The sequence below is a fragment of the Ovis aries genome, chromosome 1 (genome assembly GCF_016772045.2).
Source record: "Ovis aries strain OAR_USU_Benz2616 breed Rambouillet chromosome 1, ARS-UI_Ramb_v3.0, whole genome shotgun sequence".
NCBI classification, from domain to species: Eukaryota; Metazoa; Chordata; class Mammalia; order Artiodactyla; family Bovidae; genus Ovis; species Ovis aries.
The window spans coordinates 106,784,322-106,802,293 of NC_056054.1; the positions used below are offsets into that span (position 1 = coordinate 106,784,322).

At 56.9% G+C, this 17,972-nt stretch overlaps 1 protein-coding gene across 3 annotated transcripts; it reads right to left on the reverse strand.

Annotated features, from left to right (window-relative positions):
• Nucleotides 1–305: 305 nt before the first annotated feature.
• On the reverse strand, nt 306–17,296 carry INSRR (insulin receptor related receptor). Of its 3 annotated transcripts, XM_042255730.1 has the most exons (23): nt 17,016–17,296; nt 16,733–16,892; nt 12,947–13,498; nt 11,097–11,400; nt 10,860–11,002; nt 10,525–10,669; nt 9,461–9,675; nt 9,067–9,193; nt 6,959–7,197; nt 6,579–6,746; nt 6,291–6,486; nt 6,053–6,094; nt 5,755–5,975; nt 5,363–5,499; nt 5,116–5,278; nt 4,766–4,871; nt 4,025–4,104; nt 3,615–3,844; nt 2,826–2,936; nt 2,537–2,696; nt 2,111–2,240; nt 1,855–1,989; nt 306–1,378 (listed from the first exon to the last, which is right to left on the reverse strand). In XM_042255730.1, exons 2-23 carry the CDS (start codon nt 16,815–16,817, stop codon nt 1,135–1,137), a joined length of 3,933 nt encoding a protein of 1,310 aa, XP_042111664.1. In that variant the 5' UTR covers nt 16,818–16,892; nt 17,016–17,296; the 3' UTR covers nt 306–1,134. The 3 variants fall into 3 exon arrangements, with proteins under 3 accessions (XP_042111664.1, XP_042111668.1, XP_027832360.1); XM_042255734.1 differs by having other exon boundaries at nt 10,525–10,573; nt 16,733–17,296; XM_027976559.2 differs by having other exon boundaries at nt 4,025–4,077; nt 16,733–17,296.
• Between the last annotated feature and the right edge of the window lie 676 nt (nt 17,297–17,972).

Sequence of the window (17,972 nt, forward strand, 5' to 3'; positions counted from 1 at the left end):
GATGACCTAAAGATGAGGTGTAGGGGAACGGGTTGGTGAGGCTGGGAGGCCGGATACAAAGGTTCCCCTGCCGGGCTCAACCACTTCTGGCCGCCTGAGCCGCAGATAATAGCAGGGCTGTCCTGCGTCGCTGCCGTGGCAGCCCTGGCTGCTCAGGGCCTCATGGAGGTGGTGTTTGACAGCAGTGTTTTATCCTTATCACTGCCTCAGGGTCACCACCTCAGGTCCCCAAGGAGGGAGGGAGGAAGTTCATCCAATGTTAAGACCATATAGATGGAGAGATAATGGGCTGCCCGGGACCAGGGTACAGACAGACCACGGCCTTTATTCTGCCTTCTCCAGCCTTCCCATGAGAGGCGGGGGTGGGGGGCAGGCGTGAGGGCAGGGAGGAAGCAAGGCTCTTAAGGCCTTAATAATTCCAGGGCAGGGGGGGATTGAGGGGAATGGCCTGGGAGAAGGGGTGAGCCTGCACCGAGGGAAGGCCCTGGAGAAGAGGAAGGGGGAGCACCAAGCTTGGGGGCCCTGGGTGAGGCAAAGGAGAGGAAGGGGAGAGGGCAGGCCCCGAGGCCAGGCTGGGAAGCCACTCAGCCAGGTCCCTGCGCTCTCCCCACATGCACTATGGCCTGGGGCAGGGGAGGAGGTGAGACACAGCGGTACAAAGAGCGGTCATCTGGACGCTCAGCCCCAGCATCCCAAACGCGGACAGAGAGGCTTCCAGGCCTGAGTCTGGTGGCTCATCTGGTTTCTAGCGTGTTGATGGCCCCGGGTGTCCACAGGAGCTCCAGAACCGCCGGTGGGGTCCCCAGACCCTGCCTTCAGAGCAGCCCAGCCTCTCTTTCTAGTCTGAGTAGGCTCTCTCACTCAGAGCGTCTTGTCCACCATCTAATCTCCATTGCTGCTGTGGCTTCATTTACTTTCTCACGGAGAACTCAGATTCCTGAGGAAATCTTCCCTGCCATGACTCAGCTGTGGTCTCCCTGTCACCCCCCAACCTGTCCTGCTCTGCTCTGTTTCTCCTTCGGCTGTCTCAGCATGGGGCTGGGGTGTGAACGTCTCAGCCTCTCACAGCTGCAAAGCTTAGGTCCCTTCCTCTCTGTCCATGGGAGGCCAATCAGCCAGGGAACGGAGTGCCCCTCAATGTCCTGGACCCCCATTCTGGGGGCTGAAGTCTGAAGAGGCCTCTTTTGGGGTTCGGGGGGAGTCAGGCTCTGCATCGGTGGGCGGCAGGGAGGCCCGGGCCCCCCGGCATCCTGGGCTGTGATAGAAGGAGAGGAGGCGGAAGGAGGGCCTCAGCTCCTCCTGTATGCTGTCCAGGATGTGGGTAAAGGTGGGGCGCAGGCGCGGGTTCTGCTGCCAGCAGCGCTGCATCAGCTCCTGCCTGGTGGAGGCAGGGGGCAGTGTCAGACGGGTGCACGCCTCCTGCCTCCTGCACTGAGAGGGCCAATCAGTGTGAGGGAGGGGGTTATGGAGGGGGTCATGGGGGGAGTATGTCTGCTCAGGTCTGTGCTGTGCTTAGTTGCTCAGTCGTGTCCGACTCTTTGTGACCTTATGAACTTGTAGCCCACCAGGCTCCTCTGTCCATGGGATTCCCCAGGCAAGAATACTGGAGTGGGTTGCCATGCCCTTCTCCAGGGGATCTTCCCAATCCAGGGATTGAAACTAGGTCTCCTGCACTGCAGGCGGATTCTTTACCAACTGAGCTTGGGTCACAGGGGAGTAAATGGGGGTTGCAGGATTTCAAGTGGGAGGGCTCAGAGCTGGGGATGAGCATAGGTAGAAGCCTCAGAGACTCCCAGGGGTGGGGCAGATGTTGGCAGGGCAGGGCTGAGGCAGGGCCAGGCTGGGGTGACTCACAGCTGAACGGGACAGCTCTCCAGCTCTTCCAGGACTCCACCGTCCATGACGAACTTGAGCACCTGCTCATTGGATAGGCCCTGGTAAGGTTGTTCAGCCAGGGTCACGATCTCCCACAGCACCACACCGAAGGACCTGGGAGGACAGGGAGGAGGGCCTGAGCCCCGCATGCTTCATGCAGCTCAGTACACCCTAGGGAGTGCATGCCAGACCCTGCCTCCACACCCCTGAGCCCCCTGCTCCAGCCAGGCCCCACCAGACGTCAGAGTGGGTGGTGAAGATTCCATCTTTGAGGGACTCGGGGGCCATCCAGCGGACAGGCAGCAGCCCCTTCCCGCCCTTGCGGTAGTAGTCTGTCTCATACACATCTCGAGTCATCCCGAAGTCTGGAAAGGGAGGGTGGATGGGCTGTGGGGCAGCAGAGCCAGTCAGCCGCTCCTGCCCCAGGAGTATCTCTCCCAACCCCCTCCACCTCCACAGTCTCCAAGAATCCTGGACTGTACGGGCTCCAAGGACCTCAGAGATCACCCCATCCAAATCCTGCTGTCCTCAGACGGGGAGACGGAGATCCAGGTCAGGGGGAGATCAGGGACAGAGCTGAGGGACAGGCCTCGGTCTTCTCCTGCCTTGCTGGGGGAGTCTCTCTACCCAGGCTGCCCCACCTGCCTGGCCCCCTCTGTACCCCCAATCTTGACAGTGAAGTCCTGGGACACCATGCAGTTCCGGGCCGCGAGGTCTCGATGCACAAACTTGTTGGCAGCAAGGTAGGCCATGCCATCCGCAATCTCACCAGCCATCTGGATCATATCTCCCAGTGCTGGCCGTGGGAGCCCAGGGTTGTTCTAGAATCAAGAGACGGGCTGGTGAAGCAAGAACTTGAGGCTAGACTCCTGCACAAGGATTATGCCTTCAACTGCCCAAGTCCTTTCCAATTCCCCAGCCCCTCCACCCAGAAGCTTCCTGGTCCCCACCTCTGCCTCGGGCCGCAGAGATCGAAGATGGCTCTTGAGGTCCCCTCGGGCCATTAACTCCATGATGACCAGGGTTGGCTGGCCCTGAGACACCACGCCCAGGAGACGCACCTGGCATGGAGAAAGAGCCTGGTTGCGGGTCTACTCAGCTCCCTTTGACCCACCAGGCCAAAACCTTGTTCTGCTGTGACCACAACCTGACTCAGACAACAACCCTCCTAACCCTAGCCATGACCATAACCCTCATCTTGACCTAACAATGACCTTGACCCCAACCCATGATCTTTTTAAAATAAAATATATTTATTTGGTTGCCGCTGGGTCTTAGTTGTGGCACGTGGGATTTTTTTGTTGTTGTTGTTTAAGTTGACAGCACACAGGATCTTTAGCTGTGGCATCTGGGATCTAGTTACCTGACTAGGGATCGAACCTGGGCCCCCTGCATTGAGAGTGTGGACTCTCAGCCACTGGACCACTAGGGAAGTCTCCCTAATCCATGACCGTAATTGTATCTGTCATCTCAGTCTTCATGATTGGCTCAATTCTTGACTCCAGTCACCCTCCTAAGAATGCTCTGAACACTCAGGATTGACCTTCAGCCATGACTGATCTCAGCCCTAGCCATGATCCTATTATAGCCCTACCATGACCTTTACTCCAGTGAGGATCCTAACCACAGTCCCAGTCCTGGACTTGATGTTGCCCTGACCTCATCTCTGATCTTTCCCCTCTAACCACATGACCTTCATCCTAATTTTGACCCTGACTTTGGACTTGACCCTCCCTTACCACATGGTGGCACTTGAATGCCTTCATGACAGAGGCTTCCTTGAGGAACTCAATGCGTTCTCGTGGGCTGGCCAGCTCATTCACGGTCTTCAGGGCCACCGGCGTGGGCTCCTCTCCAACCTCCAGTCCTTGTGCCAGCCCCTCGTATACCATCCCGAAAGAGCCCTGGCCCAGTTCTCGGATTATGGAGATCTGCTCCCGAGGCACCTCCCACTCATCGGGGATGTACACTGAGAGGGAGTGGGGGTCACAAGCAAGCACACTGCTCTCTGCCACACCTCCACCCACCCTCTTCCTGCTGAAGGGCTCGGGTTCCAAGGCTGCCTTCTCCGAGATGGCCTGGAAGTCTGTCTCTTCTCCCCTCTGGTCTCCCTTCCCCACACCACCTGTCCAGCCACCCCCAGACCTACTGTGAGAGGCGCTGAAGTATTCCGGATTCACAGAGGCATACAGGGTACTGTTTCTGCAATGGGAGGTGAAGGGGGTCAGCCTGGAAGGGTCCTCGGGAAGGAAGGAGCCATGTCAGAGGACAAGGAGGAGGGGTACTCCAAGGAGGAAGGAAGTTATGATCCTACCTTAGCTCTGGTCAGGGTGACCCCTGGGGAACCCCAAGGACTTCCCAAGCTAGTCTTGGTCCTAGTCCTGAGATCTGGGGTCTGACAGGCTAGGAATAGGGAGGACAGGAGTAGCAAGGCTCTGGTCTCCTCAGCTAGTTCTCAGAACCAGCTAATCAAAGTCCTGTCCTCAGCTCCCCGTCATATTCAGCTCCAGGGGGATCTGACATCAAGAAGCCCAGGACACATCCTGAGATTTCCTGCTTCTTTCTCTGCTATGATCGGACCAGTTTCATTAGCTCTCAGGCTGAGAGTGTGGGGACCAACAGTCCCAGGATGCCCAGACTGAGGGGTTTCCCAGAATATAGGACTGTTTCTACTAAAATCAGGAAAGTCCCGGGCAAACATGGACAAGTTGGTCACCCTAATTAAAAAGCATGTCTCTTTTCTCCAGGTATGTCAATGCCTCCAGGGGAAGAGTTAATGTTTCTAAGGAAGTCCTTTCTGCTGTCTCATCTGCTACCATCTGATTGCACTGATGTTATGATGAGGGCTCAGAGAAGAAGGGGGTTGGGAATCAGTGGGACTCATCATCACCTCTTCTTGCTGTAGAAGAAACCAAGGGCAGCAAGAATGATAAGCAGCATGAGCCCCACAGGGGTGACGGTGAGAAGGACGTGCAGCCCCCCGGAGTCTTCCTCCTCTGGTGGCCAGAAGACAGCAGAGGGTCAAAGACGGAGAAGTCAGAAAAAAGAAAAAAACAATAATAATTGTAAAAAGATGGTGAAGTCAGGGGGTCAAGGATACAGTGGGAGATGAGGATGCGGGGCGGATGGGGTGGAAGGTGGAGGGACCTGCGGTTTCCACAGTGGGAGATGTGGGTGGGGGCCCAGGTGGGGCTGTTTGGGAATACAGGTCAGAGGCTGTATAGACAGAGGCTAGCATACCCGGGCCAGGGATGTAGAAAGCGACACTGTCTGTCCAGGAGCCGTTGCCAGCCAGTGAGGTTGCCCGAACTCTGGCAGAGTAGTTTCCAGGAGGCAGCAGGGCCAGGTGGACACCCCCAAATTTGGCATATCGCAGGCGGGACACACACAGCACTGTGGCCTCCTGAGGGCAGCACAGAATAGCTGACTGGGAAGAGGATGGAGGGACAGACTGGGGCTAGGTTAGGGTGTCTCCTGGGGTGCCTACCTCTCCCAGGCGGCGGTACTTGATTTCGTACTTGAGAATGAGTCCGTTGGGGTCCGGTGGCTCAAGCCAGCGCAGGAGAACACTGCTCTTGCTGGCTGCCTCCCAAGCCACTTTTCCTGGGATACCATCAGCTTCTCCTGCAGGAGAGGCCATCAGGCAACCTGACTACAATTATTTCTTCTCACCTTCATGTTCAAACACAGGGGGCTAAACTGGAAGGTTCAAGGAAACTCTGGGATTATGGGGACTGGCAGGAGTGAGCAAGGAGAGGCCCTGAGTTTGGAGCGGGCAGGGAGGTGGGAGGTTGTCAAACTGGCTAGTTAGAGCACTAATTAGATAGGGTCCTTGGGGTCGGTGTGTGGGCAGGATAGAGCTGGGGGAGGGTCACCTACTGTGGGGCATGGTGCGCGCAAAGACGAAGGTGGCCGCGCTGCAGCCCACGGTGTGCGCCGCGTGGTTGCAGGCATGGATGTCGATCCGGTACTCTGTGAAGTGGCGCAGGCCACTCAGCACCGCTCGCTCCCGAGGCACTTTGTCCTCTTGAATCTTGAAATCCGAGCTGTTTCCCCCAAGCCGGAGGGCCTCGGCTGCCCGTCGGCTCCTCCCTGAGTCCCTAGAGAGGGCGCAAGTCAGCGCCACGGCCCCGCCTCGGGAACCGCGCTTCTCGGCCTCTGCTCGGTCCCCGCTCACCTTTGAGGGCTCTTATTGATGGATGTCACCTTCCAAGGGGATCTGGGAAGACCAGAGAGGGCCCTGTCAGGCTCGCCTGGAACGCACCTCAGTGCTCTTTGCAGGGGCGCACCGCCTCCTAACCCACCGACAACCTCAGGCCCCGCCCACAACCCCCTACCCACCCCGCCCCTCCCCTCACAAACCCCGCCCATCAGCACCCTGGACTCCCGCCTGGCTTTCTCGCGCCGAGACGCACTTGGGAATGGTGATGGCGTTGTGTAGAAAGTTTTCAAACTTCTTCTGGAACGACGCCTCCTGTGCCTCCAGCGGTGGTAGGACCTGCCCAGGAGGTGGGTGCTGGCAAGGGCAGCAGCCAGGCTCTCTGTCGGCCTCGAGTTCCCCGTCTTCTCCGTCGAAGCGAGGATCGTTGTTGCTGGTGGGCAGCCGCAAGCCTGGAGGGGCGGCGGGCAAGGAAGTAGTTAGACTGGCCGCGCCCGCAGCCCGCTACCCCAACCCCTCCGGCCCGCGCCTCCTCCCTGCGCACCGCGGTGGCAGTAGTCATTGAGGTAGAGGTCGCTGTCCTCTGCCAGACGTTGCCACAGCACCAGGTAGTAGGTGATGTTTCCGTTGCGCTGGATCGGTGGCTTCCAGCGCACCAGTAGGTGGGAGGAGGAATTGGACGTGGAGATGACGTCCTGGGGCACTGTGGGCGCTGAGGGTGGGAGGAGGGCACAACGCAGGGACTGCAGATCCCCCTTTTAAATACTGTCTGGTAATGGGCCCTTCTCTCTGAGGTCCGGCCTCCCAGCCTCTGTAGACCAGGTGTTCAGTGACCCAGCTTTTCTATTTCCGGTGCCCGTGTTCTTCCATTCTCTCTAGGGTCCAGGCATCTAGCTCCCACCCCCTTCAAAGGCTTCAGCCTACCTGCCGGTAAGGTTCGGAGGTAGACGATGGGGCTTTGGGCTCCTTGATGGGGGCTGTCCTCCGCTGTGGTCAGTGTGATGGCCCGTACAAACACAGCATACTGTGTCCAGGGCTTGAGCGGGGCTAGGGTCACCCCCGGCTCCTGGGTGCGGCTGAGGGGCAGCTCCACATCCAGCAGGTTCCAGCTCTGGGCCCCACAGGCATCTGGACCTACGTACTCTGTGGCATTCTGGAATGGGCTGAACAAACCATCCCTGGAGCTGAGGGGAAGCTCATTTAGCCCTGCCCCCTCTTCTCTGAAGTACTCCAAGACTGGCAGGGTCATTCTCCTCCCGGTGTGTGCAAGGGCATTCAGAAGCAGATGTGGGTCTGCCCTTTGGGGCAGGTGCCCTGTGGGCATGACTCACTCACTGAGTGGATCTGCTCAGAGCTGAAACTGAGCCATGATCCACAGTATATAAGGCCTCCCTGGTGCCTCAGACAGTAAGAATCCTCCTGCAGTGTGGGAGACCTGGGTTCCATCCCTGGGTTGGGAAGATCCCCTGGAGAAAGGAATGGCTACCCTCTCCAGTATTCTTGCCTGGAGATTTCCATGGACAGAGAAAGCTGGCAGGCTATAGTCCATGGGGTTGCAAAGAGTCAGACGTGACTGAGCGACTAACACAAACACACACACACGCATGCACCCACACGCATGCACACACCCCACAGTATATGTCTCTAAGGGAGCATAGCCATAGCCACACTGCAAGGCAGATGCCAGGGGAGTTTCCTGAAAAACCTCTAAGACTGTCTGCCCTTTGAGTCCAAAGACAGCCATGTATAGTCATGCAGAATGTGAGCTGCACAAGCCAGAGGTTGGGGGCTGGGTTTATATTGCGGTCCATGATAGCACTCCTCAATATGTGGACCAGAAGATTCAGCATTACCTGGGAGCTTGTTAGAAATGCAGATTTACAGGCCCTGCCCAGGACTAATGGAATCAGAATCTATGGGTGTGGGGCTCAGGAATCTGTTTTTAACAAACTGTCCAGTTCGTCCTGCCAAAGTCCTTCATCTTCTACTGAGGCCTAGGAGAGCCTTGGCCCTGTGAGTAGATCTCTCCCCCACTCCCAGGCCAGGCCTGTGTGCGTGTGTGTGTACCAAGTTGCTCAGCTATGTTCTGACTCTCTGTAGCCTCATGGACTGTGGATTGTAGCCCACTAGGCTCCTCTGTCCATGGACTTTCCCAGGCAAGAATACTGGAGTGGGTTGCTGTTTCCTACTCTGGGGGATCTCCCCGACCCAGGGATCAAACCTGTGTCTCCTGCTTGGCAGGTGGATTCTTTACCACTGTGCCACCTGGGTTCCCTTAGGCTCTGTGCTAGTGAGCAACTAAGATCCCTCCATTTTAATTCACAGGAAATGATTCCAATCCAGGTAGCTCCCGTCTTCCATCTACCATAAAGGGCGACAGTGCTCTTCACTCCATCTCTCTCTTCTAAAGATTTCTATTTTTGATTCTAGCCGTGCTTTTGGAGAAGTCCTTCCTGTGGTCTAACCACTATCCATCCTGCTATCGCTGGTATATTCTCTCCAAAGAAAAGAGCAGTTGGTTCTTGGTTGTCCCTGCTACCGCCCTTCCTCAGGCTTTAATGAAATGCTGGCAAAGATGTGGATAAAACTGGCCAAATTAGTGGGTACTTCCCAAACCGCTGCTGGGGCAGGAGCATGTGGTCAGTACAAAACATTAGCATAGTGAATTGAGCTTTAATTATCCAAGTCTTCCCAGCAGGGCGCCTCTCCTGGGCTTTCAGAAATCCTGACTGTCCTCTTCATCACTGGGTGAGATAGAACTGAGGCACGGAGGGATGAAGAAGGTGAGAGGAGAGCCAGACGTGAGCCCTACAAGGGAGTGAGACTCGGGGTTCTTGGCTTTCTGGCTTTCCACAGCCCCGCAGGACTCTGCCCTCACCTATGTGTGGTCAACAAATTGGCCTGGTCAGGCTCTGACCCCCACCCCCGCTCTGGCCCCGCCCCGCCCCGCCCCGCCCCGCCCCGCCCCACCCACCCCACTGACCCCGCCCCTCTCTGACCCTACCCCATCTGGCCCCGCCCCTGCCACTCACGACTCCTTGTAGTACACGATGAAGCTGAGTAGGTCGCGAGCCTCAAGAGGTTCGTAGCGCTCCCATCGCAGCAAGATGCGATTGGCCTCCGTCACGTTGGACACAAAGCGCAGAGTGCGAGTCTGGCCTGGGTGGGGTAAAAGACGAACACCTGCTTTTGACCATGTTGAGAGCACCTGCTTGAGCCGCCTACTCCCAAGCCCCGACCCTGACCCCGCAGCATCCTACCCTTAACGTGGCCTCTGAAGGGAACTTATCCCATCGTTCCCTTCAAGCCTCCGCTCCACCCTGGGGCGTGTCTGGTGTGTTCTAGTGTGTGTGTGTGTGTGTGGGTGTTCCTTGGGGTCCCCTCTCTCACTGCCAAGGTGCCGGGGCTTGGGGTGTCGGGCCTTACAGGCAGCGCGGTCTCCGTTGGTGCGGGGGTTGATCTCAGCCTTGTTTTGCCGTCCCTTAGTGCCAGTCACCTCCTCCAAGCGGTAGATGTGCTCCAAGCAGAGGCGTGGGTTGAAGGCGAAGTATATCTTGCCCACAGGAATGGTGAGCCCTGCAGCCACCCAGGACCCCAGCTGCTGTAGGTTCTGGTTATCCAGCACGTACAAGGTGTAGTTCCTGGGGGAGGCCAGGGGACCTTGCTCTGCACGGCAGGTGGGGGCAAGGGATGAGGAAGGGCGTGTCTTATGGGCTCTTCCTGACGGGGCTGCACTAGGGGCACGGGGGAGGCAGGGCACACAGCAGCCCACCCACACCGGTCCACGTGGGGCATTAGTACACACCCACTCTGTGCCACTGACCAGGAGTGTGGCGTCCAGCAAGGCACCCACGTTCTGTGTTTTCCTCATCAGTGAAATGGGGCCAACAGTTTTTCCACCTTCTTCCTTCCTGCATCTCACATTAACTGAGCACTGCTCTCTGCCAGGCTCTGTCCTGGCTTTGGGGACACAGGGCGGAGTGAGACTCAGCCTGGGGCTATGCCTTTCCAGCTGGAGTGGGGACCCCTTGGGGGGTACGCGAGAAACCACTTGGCTGGCTGATAATTTAAAACATTATTTTGAAAAATCCTGGCTACATTAAGGATAAGCTTTGACTGGTAGAGGTAGGAATGGGTTTCAAACCCAGGCAGTTTGCTCTGCAGCTAAGAGGATCAGATGACAACAATTATAGGCAATCCATACAGGGTGATATGTAAATACAATTTTATGTAATTGTATATATTTTGTTTCAGGCTCTGTTTTAAGTGCTTTATACATAACAGCTTCAGTAATATTCTCAACAGCCCTAATAAATAAGTAGTGTTATGTTAACCCCATTTTATGGATGAGAAAGTTGAGGACCAGAGAAGTTAACCTACCCAGAGTCACATAGTTAGTAAGTGGCAGAGCTGGTTCCCACACACTTGACTACAGTTTGGGGAATGCTGGGGAGGAGATATGATAGAGCAAACTAATTCTGATCCCTTACCCATCCACCATGGTGTCCCCCCGGATAAGTTTGAGGTTCTTGAAAAAGCCTAGGGACACGAGGGCAAAGGAGTGCTTGATTTTGAGGAAGCCAGTGATGGTCTCTACCAGTCCCAGGCTTCGCTGCAGCTCCAGCTCCAGGTTATCTGGGGATGGGGAAGACAGGACTGGAGCCAGGGCAAGGGAAGTGATGGGTCCATTGTGGGGGAGCTGGCTGGGGGCCCAGGGAAGGGGGCCCTCAGGGCAGGGACCCAGGATGATGGAAAGTGGTGCTTTAGCTGGGTCATTGTAAAGGGTGTGGCCAGGAGGAAGGGTGTGGCTCTGGAAGGCACTAACAGCCTTGGCGGAGGTTGAGGATGAGGCTCCCTTCCACGTGGGTGCAGCCCACCAGATCCTGTGCTGCCTGGACAGAGTCGATGGTCTTGGTGCCCACTTTGCACTCTTTGGGGCACAGCCCCTCGCATTTGTGGCAGAATATGCTAGTAGGGGCAAGCAGAGGATGTGGCATGAGTCCTGGACCAGTGTGGGCCTCCTCACTGCTCCAAGGGTGCCCCCCACCCACCCGACACTCACCTGCTATCATTACGGGTGAAGCCTGGAGGGCACTGGGCCAGACAACTACCCTGGTGGATGCCGAAGGTGGAGGCACGGCCAGGCACAGAGCGCAGGCTGGCACAGCGCTCCGCTGTGACGCAGCGCCAGGACTCATGCTGGTAGGTGCCTGGCGGGCAGGCCCGGTGGCAGGCGCCCTGGAAGTAGAGGTGGCGGCAGGCGACACAGGCTCGGGGGTCTTCTGGCCGGCTGCAGCCTCCCAGGCACTCGGTGTGGCAGCACTCGCCCCTGACTGTGCAGGCCAGCCCACGAGGACAGGGGCACACTGCGGGCAGAGTGCTGCCTTAGGCCTTACCTGCACCTCCTTGGTCCTCCCTACCCTCTCCCCAGGGGCTAACAGTCTTGGTCTGCACCCAGATCGGTCCAATTCAGATGACACTGGTCGCCAACTCTTCCTCAGATGGGGGCTCTTGAAGATACGGCCACGGCCCCTCTCTGTGCCTCCCACCTCCCACAGTGCCTAGTCGGGGGTACTGGAACTCAGGACCAGGCAGCGACCTTGTCCATCAGGGCTCCTGCTCCCCCGCCTGCTGTCCTGTCTAGGCCTGGTGCCCAGATCATCGCTGGGCACGGGGCCAAGGTGAACCAGCCCGCTGCTCTTGAGGAGTGAGGACTAGGGCAAGGTGGCCCTGGGAGTGTGTGGGAGAAGGGGCCATCCCTGGTCATTCGACCCAGGCCTCTGCCCATCCCTCCTCCCTCTTCAGTCTCTGCCCCGGGTGGAAGGGAGCCCCAAGCAGATGTGGAGGGGTTGGGGCTGGGTGCCAGGAGCCTGGCTCCTTTGCACAGTGGCAGCTGGATGTGTCTGTGGGAGCGATGCGTGTGGCAGGGGTCAGCCAGGGCATGTTGACACTATACACGAGAGAGGACATGAAGCAGCTGTGTTTACAGCCAACAGGGAGACTTCGGGGGTGGGGGCACCGTGGATACAGCAGGGATCCGGTTACTCTTCTGCCCTGATGCTGAGGCACTGGGGTGAAGAGAGCTGACCTCCAGGGGCTGTATGGAAGGAACCCCAGCCTGGGGGCCCCAGATCTGCTCCCAACCTCTCAAGGTTCCCTTCCCTCCTCTACAACCTTCACCTCCTCCTCCAACCTTCCCCACCTTATGCCACCCCTCCTTTTCTCCACTGTTCCCTTCCGCTTCCCCTCCAGGCACCTTACCTCCTAAAAAAGATCCCACATCACATATTTGTCCTCACCTGTCCTGTTCTTCATCTGTCACCTGCCTTCTTCTTCCGCCCAGCTCCCAACCTCCCCATTTCAGTACTGCCAGCCTGTACTGTGGCGGTTTGCACCAGAAACAGACCCAGTTACCATGGTCCAGGCACTGTTGCAATGTTTTACAGAACAGTTTGTTCCTCATCACAGTGCTACGGTCATTTTACAGATGAGGAAACTGAGGCACAGAGAGGCGAAATGAACACGGCCAGTAAGCAGTAAAGCTGAGATTCAAACCCAGGACAGTCGGCTTTGCTCTCGACCTCTGCCTCATACTGCCTCTTATGCAGCTGCCTCGTATCCATTCAAGCTACTCTTCTCCCCCATATTCAACTTTTACTTTCTTTTACTGTCTCCATGACTACCTGATACTGTCTTGTGCCTACCCCTTGACTACCTGATGCTACATCAGTTATTTAACTTTTCTGAGCCTCAGGTGCCTCATCTGCAAAACGGAAATAAAGACATAGGATGAATGAGAGTTAAAATAAATAGTGTCAGCAAAGTACGGACACATACCATCTTATGGTTGCCCAGTGCCATCTGCCTCTGCCCTCCCTGTGCTCCCTGGCCCTGTTCTGTGCCAGTGCCCACCTTTCTGGCAGTGACTGGAGGTCCAGCACCTGTAGTCGGTGTGACCGCTGAATGTAGTCCTGGCACAGGGCTCACCGGTGGCGCCAAGCAGGCCGGGGCACACATCGGCACACTCCTCGCCCAGCTTGTTGCCCACAATGTGGTTGGCACCAGGTGAAGGCTGCAGCAGACCCCAGTCAATGGTGGAGAGATGGCAGAGCTCCTGGTTCTTCTCCACACGCACAGCCCCACGCAGCACGGCCCCCAGCGCCGGAAGCCCCACATCCCGCATGTGTGGCATCTCGAAGATGACCAGTGCGTAGCCCAGGAAGAGGCGGGCACCGCGGATGACCGCCAGGTTGGGGAAGAGGTCACGCAGGCTCTCCAGGCCATAGACCCGGAAGAGCAGCAGGTAGTCGGTGACCTGGGTGAGGCGTGGGAAGCTGAGGCCACGGAAGTCCTCGCCAGTGGCTGTGAACATGAGCAGGATCTGCAGGTGGCCCTCCACTACGCTGCAGTTCTCCAGCCGCCGCAGCTCTGCCACCTCTGAGCGGATGTCCAGGCTGGGGCACACTGCGGGTACAAGTGGCAGGTAGCCATCAGTACAGCTTGGGCCAAGCACCCCATCCTGCCCTGGCATCTGGGGAGGAGGGAACCATATTGGGAGGGGACATTAAGGCAGAGTCAGGCTCTGCTGTGGATGTGGGGGGAACCTCCTCCCTGGGCCTCAGAGGCTTCATCCGCAGCTTAGAGATCCCTACCAGAGGAGCCCACCTGGGCAAAAGTGAGCCCCCGACCTTCCCTCCCAAACTCACGTCCCCTTCTCAGTTGACTGCAACTTTCTTCTTGCAGTCAGATTCCAAAGCGAAAGCCTCCGTGATTCCTTTCCTTCTCTAACGCCCATACCCTATGAGCTCCACCTTTAAAATACACCCAGAACCACCTTTACTGCTCTCACTGTCATCTCCTCCCGACTTTACAGTAATAGCTTCCTAAATGGTCTCCCCACTTCCGCCCTCTCCCCTCTCTCTTCTATCCTCCACTCCACAGCCAGAGTGGAAACACATCGCACAAGTTGGATCACACTCCTCTACCGCTCACAACACCCCAGCGGCCTCCATCACTGATGAAAAGCTGAAGTCCTCACCACAGCCTACATGGCCTCTGCACTTCTCCCACTTCATCCCCTTTTCCTCTCTTCTTCAGAGACACCGGCTGTCTTGTGGTTTCTCAAACGAGCCTGCCAAGCCGCTGCCTTGGGGTCTTTGCACCTTCTGCTCCCTCTGGCTAGAACACTCTTCCCTCGCAATGGCTCTGCACCTCTTTGAAGTCTCTGCTCAGATGTCACTTTCTCAGTGAGGACTTCTCTGATCACCCTATTACCTCCTACTCCCTTTCCTACTTAGTGTTTTTTCAAATGCTTAACACTGGCTAATATACAATTTACTTCTTTATTTTGTTTGTTGTAAGCTCTAGAAGGGCAGGGATCACCATGTAATTCATTGCTGTGTCCTTGGTGCCTGATATAGTGCTTGGCACAAAATTGGTGCTCAGTAAATATTTGCTGAAGGAATGAATGAATGAATTCTGCGACTGAGAAGTGATAGTCTGAGCTTCATACAATCCCCTTCTCTCCCAGGCTTAAGGAAGCTAGAACCTTGGTCCCAGCATCTGTTTACTCTCGAAGGAACATTCCATGGCTCCCCATTGCCAAAAGTTCAAGTTTAAATTCTTCAGTCTGACATTCCAGGATGTTGATAAACTGGGCCCCACTAGTACCTTAGAAAAGTTCCTTGGCCTGTTAACCCCTCAGTTCTTGTCCAGAAAGCCTCAGGTCAAGCCCCCCTTCCCTGACGCTCTGACCCTGAGTTAATCACTTCCCCTTCAGGCTCTGCTGCACTTAGTCCAGCACTCACCCCAGAACACCTAGGGTATTGCTGCAACATTGGTTTCTATCTCTCTGTCACCACTTCCAAGAAGGGACTCTCCTGTGGTTGGGGCCCTTGTCAGTCACCACGGTGCCCAGTTCAGGGCAGGAAGCACTGGGCACTCAGGGGTTGTGAGTTGAATTGATGGCATCTGGATCTCAAGTCAATTCCTCCCTCAGGGAACTGGGTGTGTTTGGATTTTTCGGGTCCCAGGACCCTGGCCCCATTTTTCTTTCTTTCCCCAAGTCACCTAGAACGATTCCCCTAATAGGTTGGATACCTGGTTCCTGCACTCCCTTCTCCCAGGGTACTTTCCATGGTCCTCACTCAGAAGATTCAGGTCTGAATCTTTTGGTTTGCTAGTCAAGTCCTGCTAACATCTCCAGCGTCCACTCCCTCCCCTCCTACCCAGCCCTCAAGCAACATGGCAGGCATCTTAGATACCCAGGCCCATCCCCTGATGTTTTAAAGGGGGTGGGCAGGCTAGGCTGGCCCCCTGGGGCTTACTTCATACCTTCTCCCTGTTGTCATTAATGGTCCCTGTGCTTAGCTCTACCCAGCAACTGTGTGTGTCTGAGCACTTGCACGTACACATGCACACACACAAAGAGAGAGGGATGAGAAAGCACTTCTAGTCCCTCTAGGCAAAGGCCAATCAGGCTCTGCAGGCAGATGGGGGGTTCTTTCAGGAGCCCACATGCCACTTCCCATCATGCCCTGGCCTCTCTAGGGCTCCCCTGATGGGAGTCATTTGGAAAAACAAATCTACCGACCTTCACAGGTTAACCCCTGCCTGCCTCCCCTCCAGACCTGGCCCTGTGCAGAGCTGCACTGGGAACCAGACATCTGGGTCCCCTGACCAAACACCTCCCTCCCCCACACCCCAGGGGCGTGCTCCTGTCCTGACAACTGTGCTCCTGGCTGGCATCTGCTGTGCCCTGTCCTGGTGCAGCAGTGGAGGAGGGGAGGGCTGCAGGCGGTGGGGCTATGCCTTGCAGGCAGTGCCTCTGGGGACTCTGTATCCCAACCCATTCACGTAACCCCTCTGTCTCTACAGGAAGGGGAGACTCCACTCTGCCCTGGAAGCCCCCAGTCTGAGGGCATCACGTGACCCCTGAGGCACAGAGCACTGGATTCCTGAGCTCCCTCAGTCTGGAAGGGAGTCTGGAAGGGAATGGTGGGTTTGGGGAGAAGGACATCTCTTACTCCTTCCGCCTCTGAATCTTCCACTCTCAGCATTTTTTTCCTCTCCCTGCCAAGTCCCCAGCACCTCCAGGAGAGCCAATTTGTCTACGTGATCCCATCCCCCCCAAACTACACAGTGTTTAGCCTGGGGACTAATTTGAAGCAGCCCCCTAGCCCAGTGGATGGGCCCTCAAAGTGGGGGACACAGGACAGGACCCAGAGGCAGAAGTTCAGGACATCAATCTAGCTTGACCTTTCAGTTCTCTCAGCTTCAATGTCCCGTCTGCACAGTGGGTTCAGTTACTTAATGGTGCCTAGTTCTCAGCTCCTTCCCATCCTGGCCCCCTTTCCCATTCAGCGATTCTAGAAATGACTTCTAAGACTACCCCTCCCCCCACTTTGGTTCTCATTCAGGCTTTACTAGGATTACGATTGCTGTTTCACAAGCAGACATGGAGGGCATCTATCCATCCTTCTGTTTCAAGGTCCTTCTCATTTCCCAGGGAACGGAGAGGAAAACACCCTTAATGTGGGAAACTGACTGCTTTCCCTGGTGGGAAGTCCTTCTGAGAGCTACCCCCAGTCTTCATGTCCCAGTAGGGAAATAGACACGTTCTGGGTGGAAATTCAGCGTTTGGCCTCCCAGTCTGCTGGGAGGGAGATGGGGCTCCAGGAGACAGGGCTGGGGACTCACCCTCTCTCGTGTCCAGGCCAAATCCCAAGGAGAGGAGGACTGCAAGCAGGCAGGCTACCCATGGCCACAGACTGGGCACTGCCATTGTCCTGGTCCTGTCTTGTGCCCAGTCCTGGCTCCTCTCCAGATGGCTCCAGGGAGTAGAAGGGTCTGACGGGTCCTAAGGGACACACAGAGGCAGGCTTCAGAGGGAAAGGGAAGGGAAGGGGCAGAACCACAAAGAATCCTGCATAGAGATGGCAGGAGACAGAAAAGAAGTAATGAGAGCCACAGAGACACAGACAGTGACAGGCCGCTGGAGCCAGAGACTCAGTGTGCACCCGGAGACAGAGAGATGAGGACGGAGACGCAGACAGCAACCGGGCGACTCCAGCTTCCAGGGGAAAAGAGTCACGCAGGGTGCTGAGCAAAAGACAGCGCCAGAGGCCTGGTCAACCCCGAGGGCTGGGGCAGAAGCCCGGGAGCAGGCCGAGGACAGCAGGTGGGGCTCCCGGGGCGCGCGGGACTCTCTGGGGAGAGTCTCCCCGGATCCCTCCGTGCGCGCTCGCCTCCCCAGCGCCAGCTGGCCGCGCTGCCGCGATATCTCCCAGGGCGGCACGCAGGGGCCGCGCCCAGCTCCCGCTTCCCCGCCCCAGACCCAACGGATTGGTTTACTGGGACCTCTCGGCTCTCTCCGCCTCTCCCGCCAACCAAAATATTTAGCCTGACAACTCAAGGGTGGACAGGTCTGTTGGGGAAATAAGGCCCAAATACCGGGGGATGGTAGGCCTAGAACAGGGCTCCCCCCAACCCCGCTGCAGCAGCGGTGGGTCCCTCCACCCCCGCCCCTGAGGACTTCTCCCAGGTGGGGTGCACGGCTAGCCGGAGCGGCAGGAAGCAGCCCCCATCCCCGGGGAACGGGTGGTTCTGAGTTCTGCTACCCGCTGCCTTGACACCTGCGGGGTAACAAACTAAGCTTGAAACCTGGCGGTTATACGACCCGTCTCCGGAATAGCCAAGCCCTTCGCTTCTCCGAGGCCCTCGCAGCCTGCTTAGGAGGTTTTTGGCGCTAGGCTCTGTCCCAGTTAAGTCCCTTGGTTCCAAACAAAATCGTCGTGGAAAGGGCAGTCACCCCGTGGGCTCCGCCTCTGTCTCGCCACCTTCCTGAATTCGGGCTGCTCGGTGGGTCGGTCTCTGTCTCTTTCTTGGGGAATTGGGGGGAAGATGTGTTCTGGAGCCCTGGTGGGGAAAATTCTCCCCT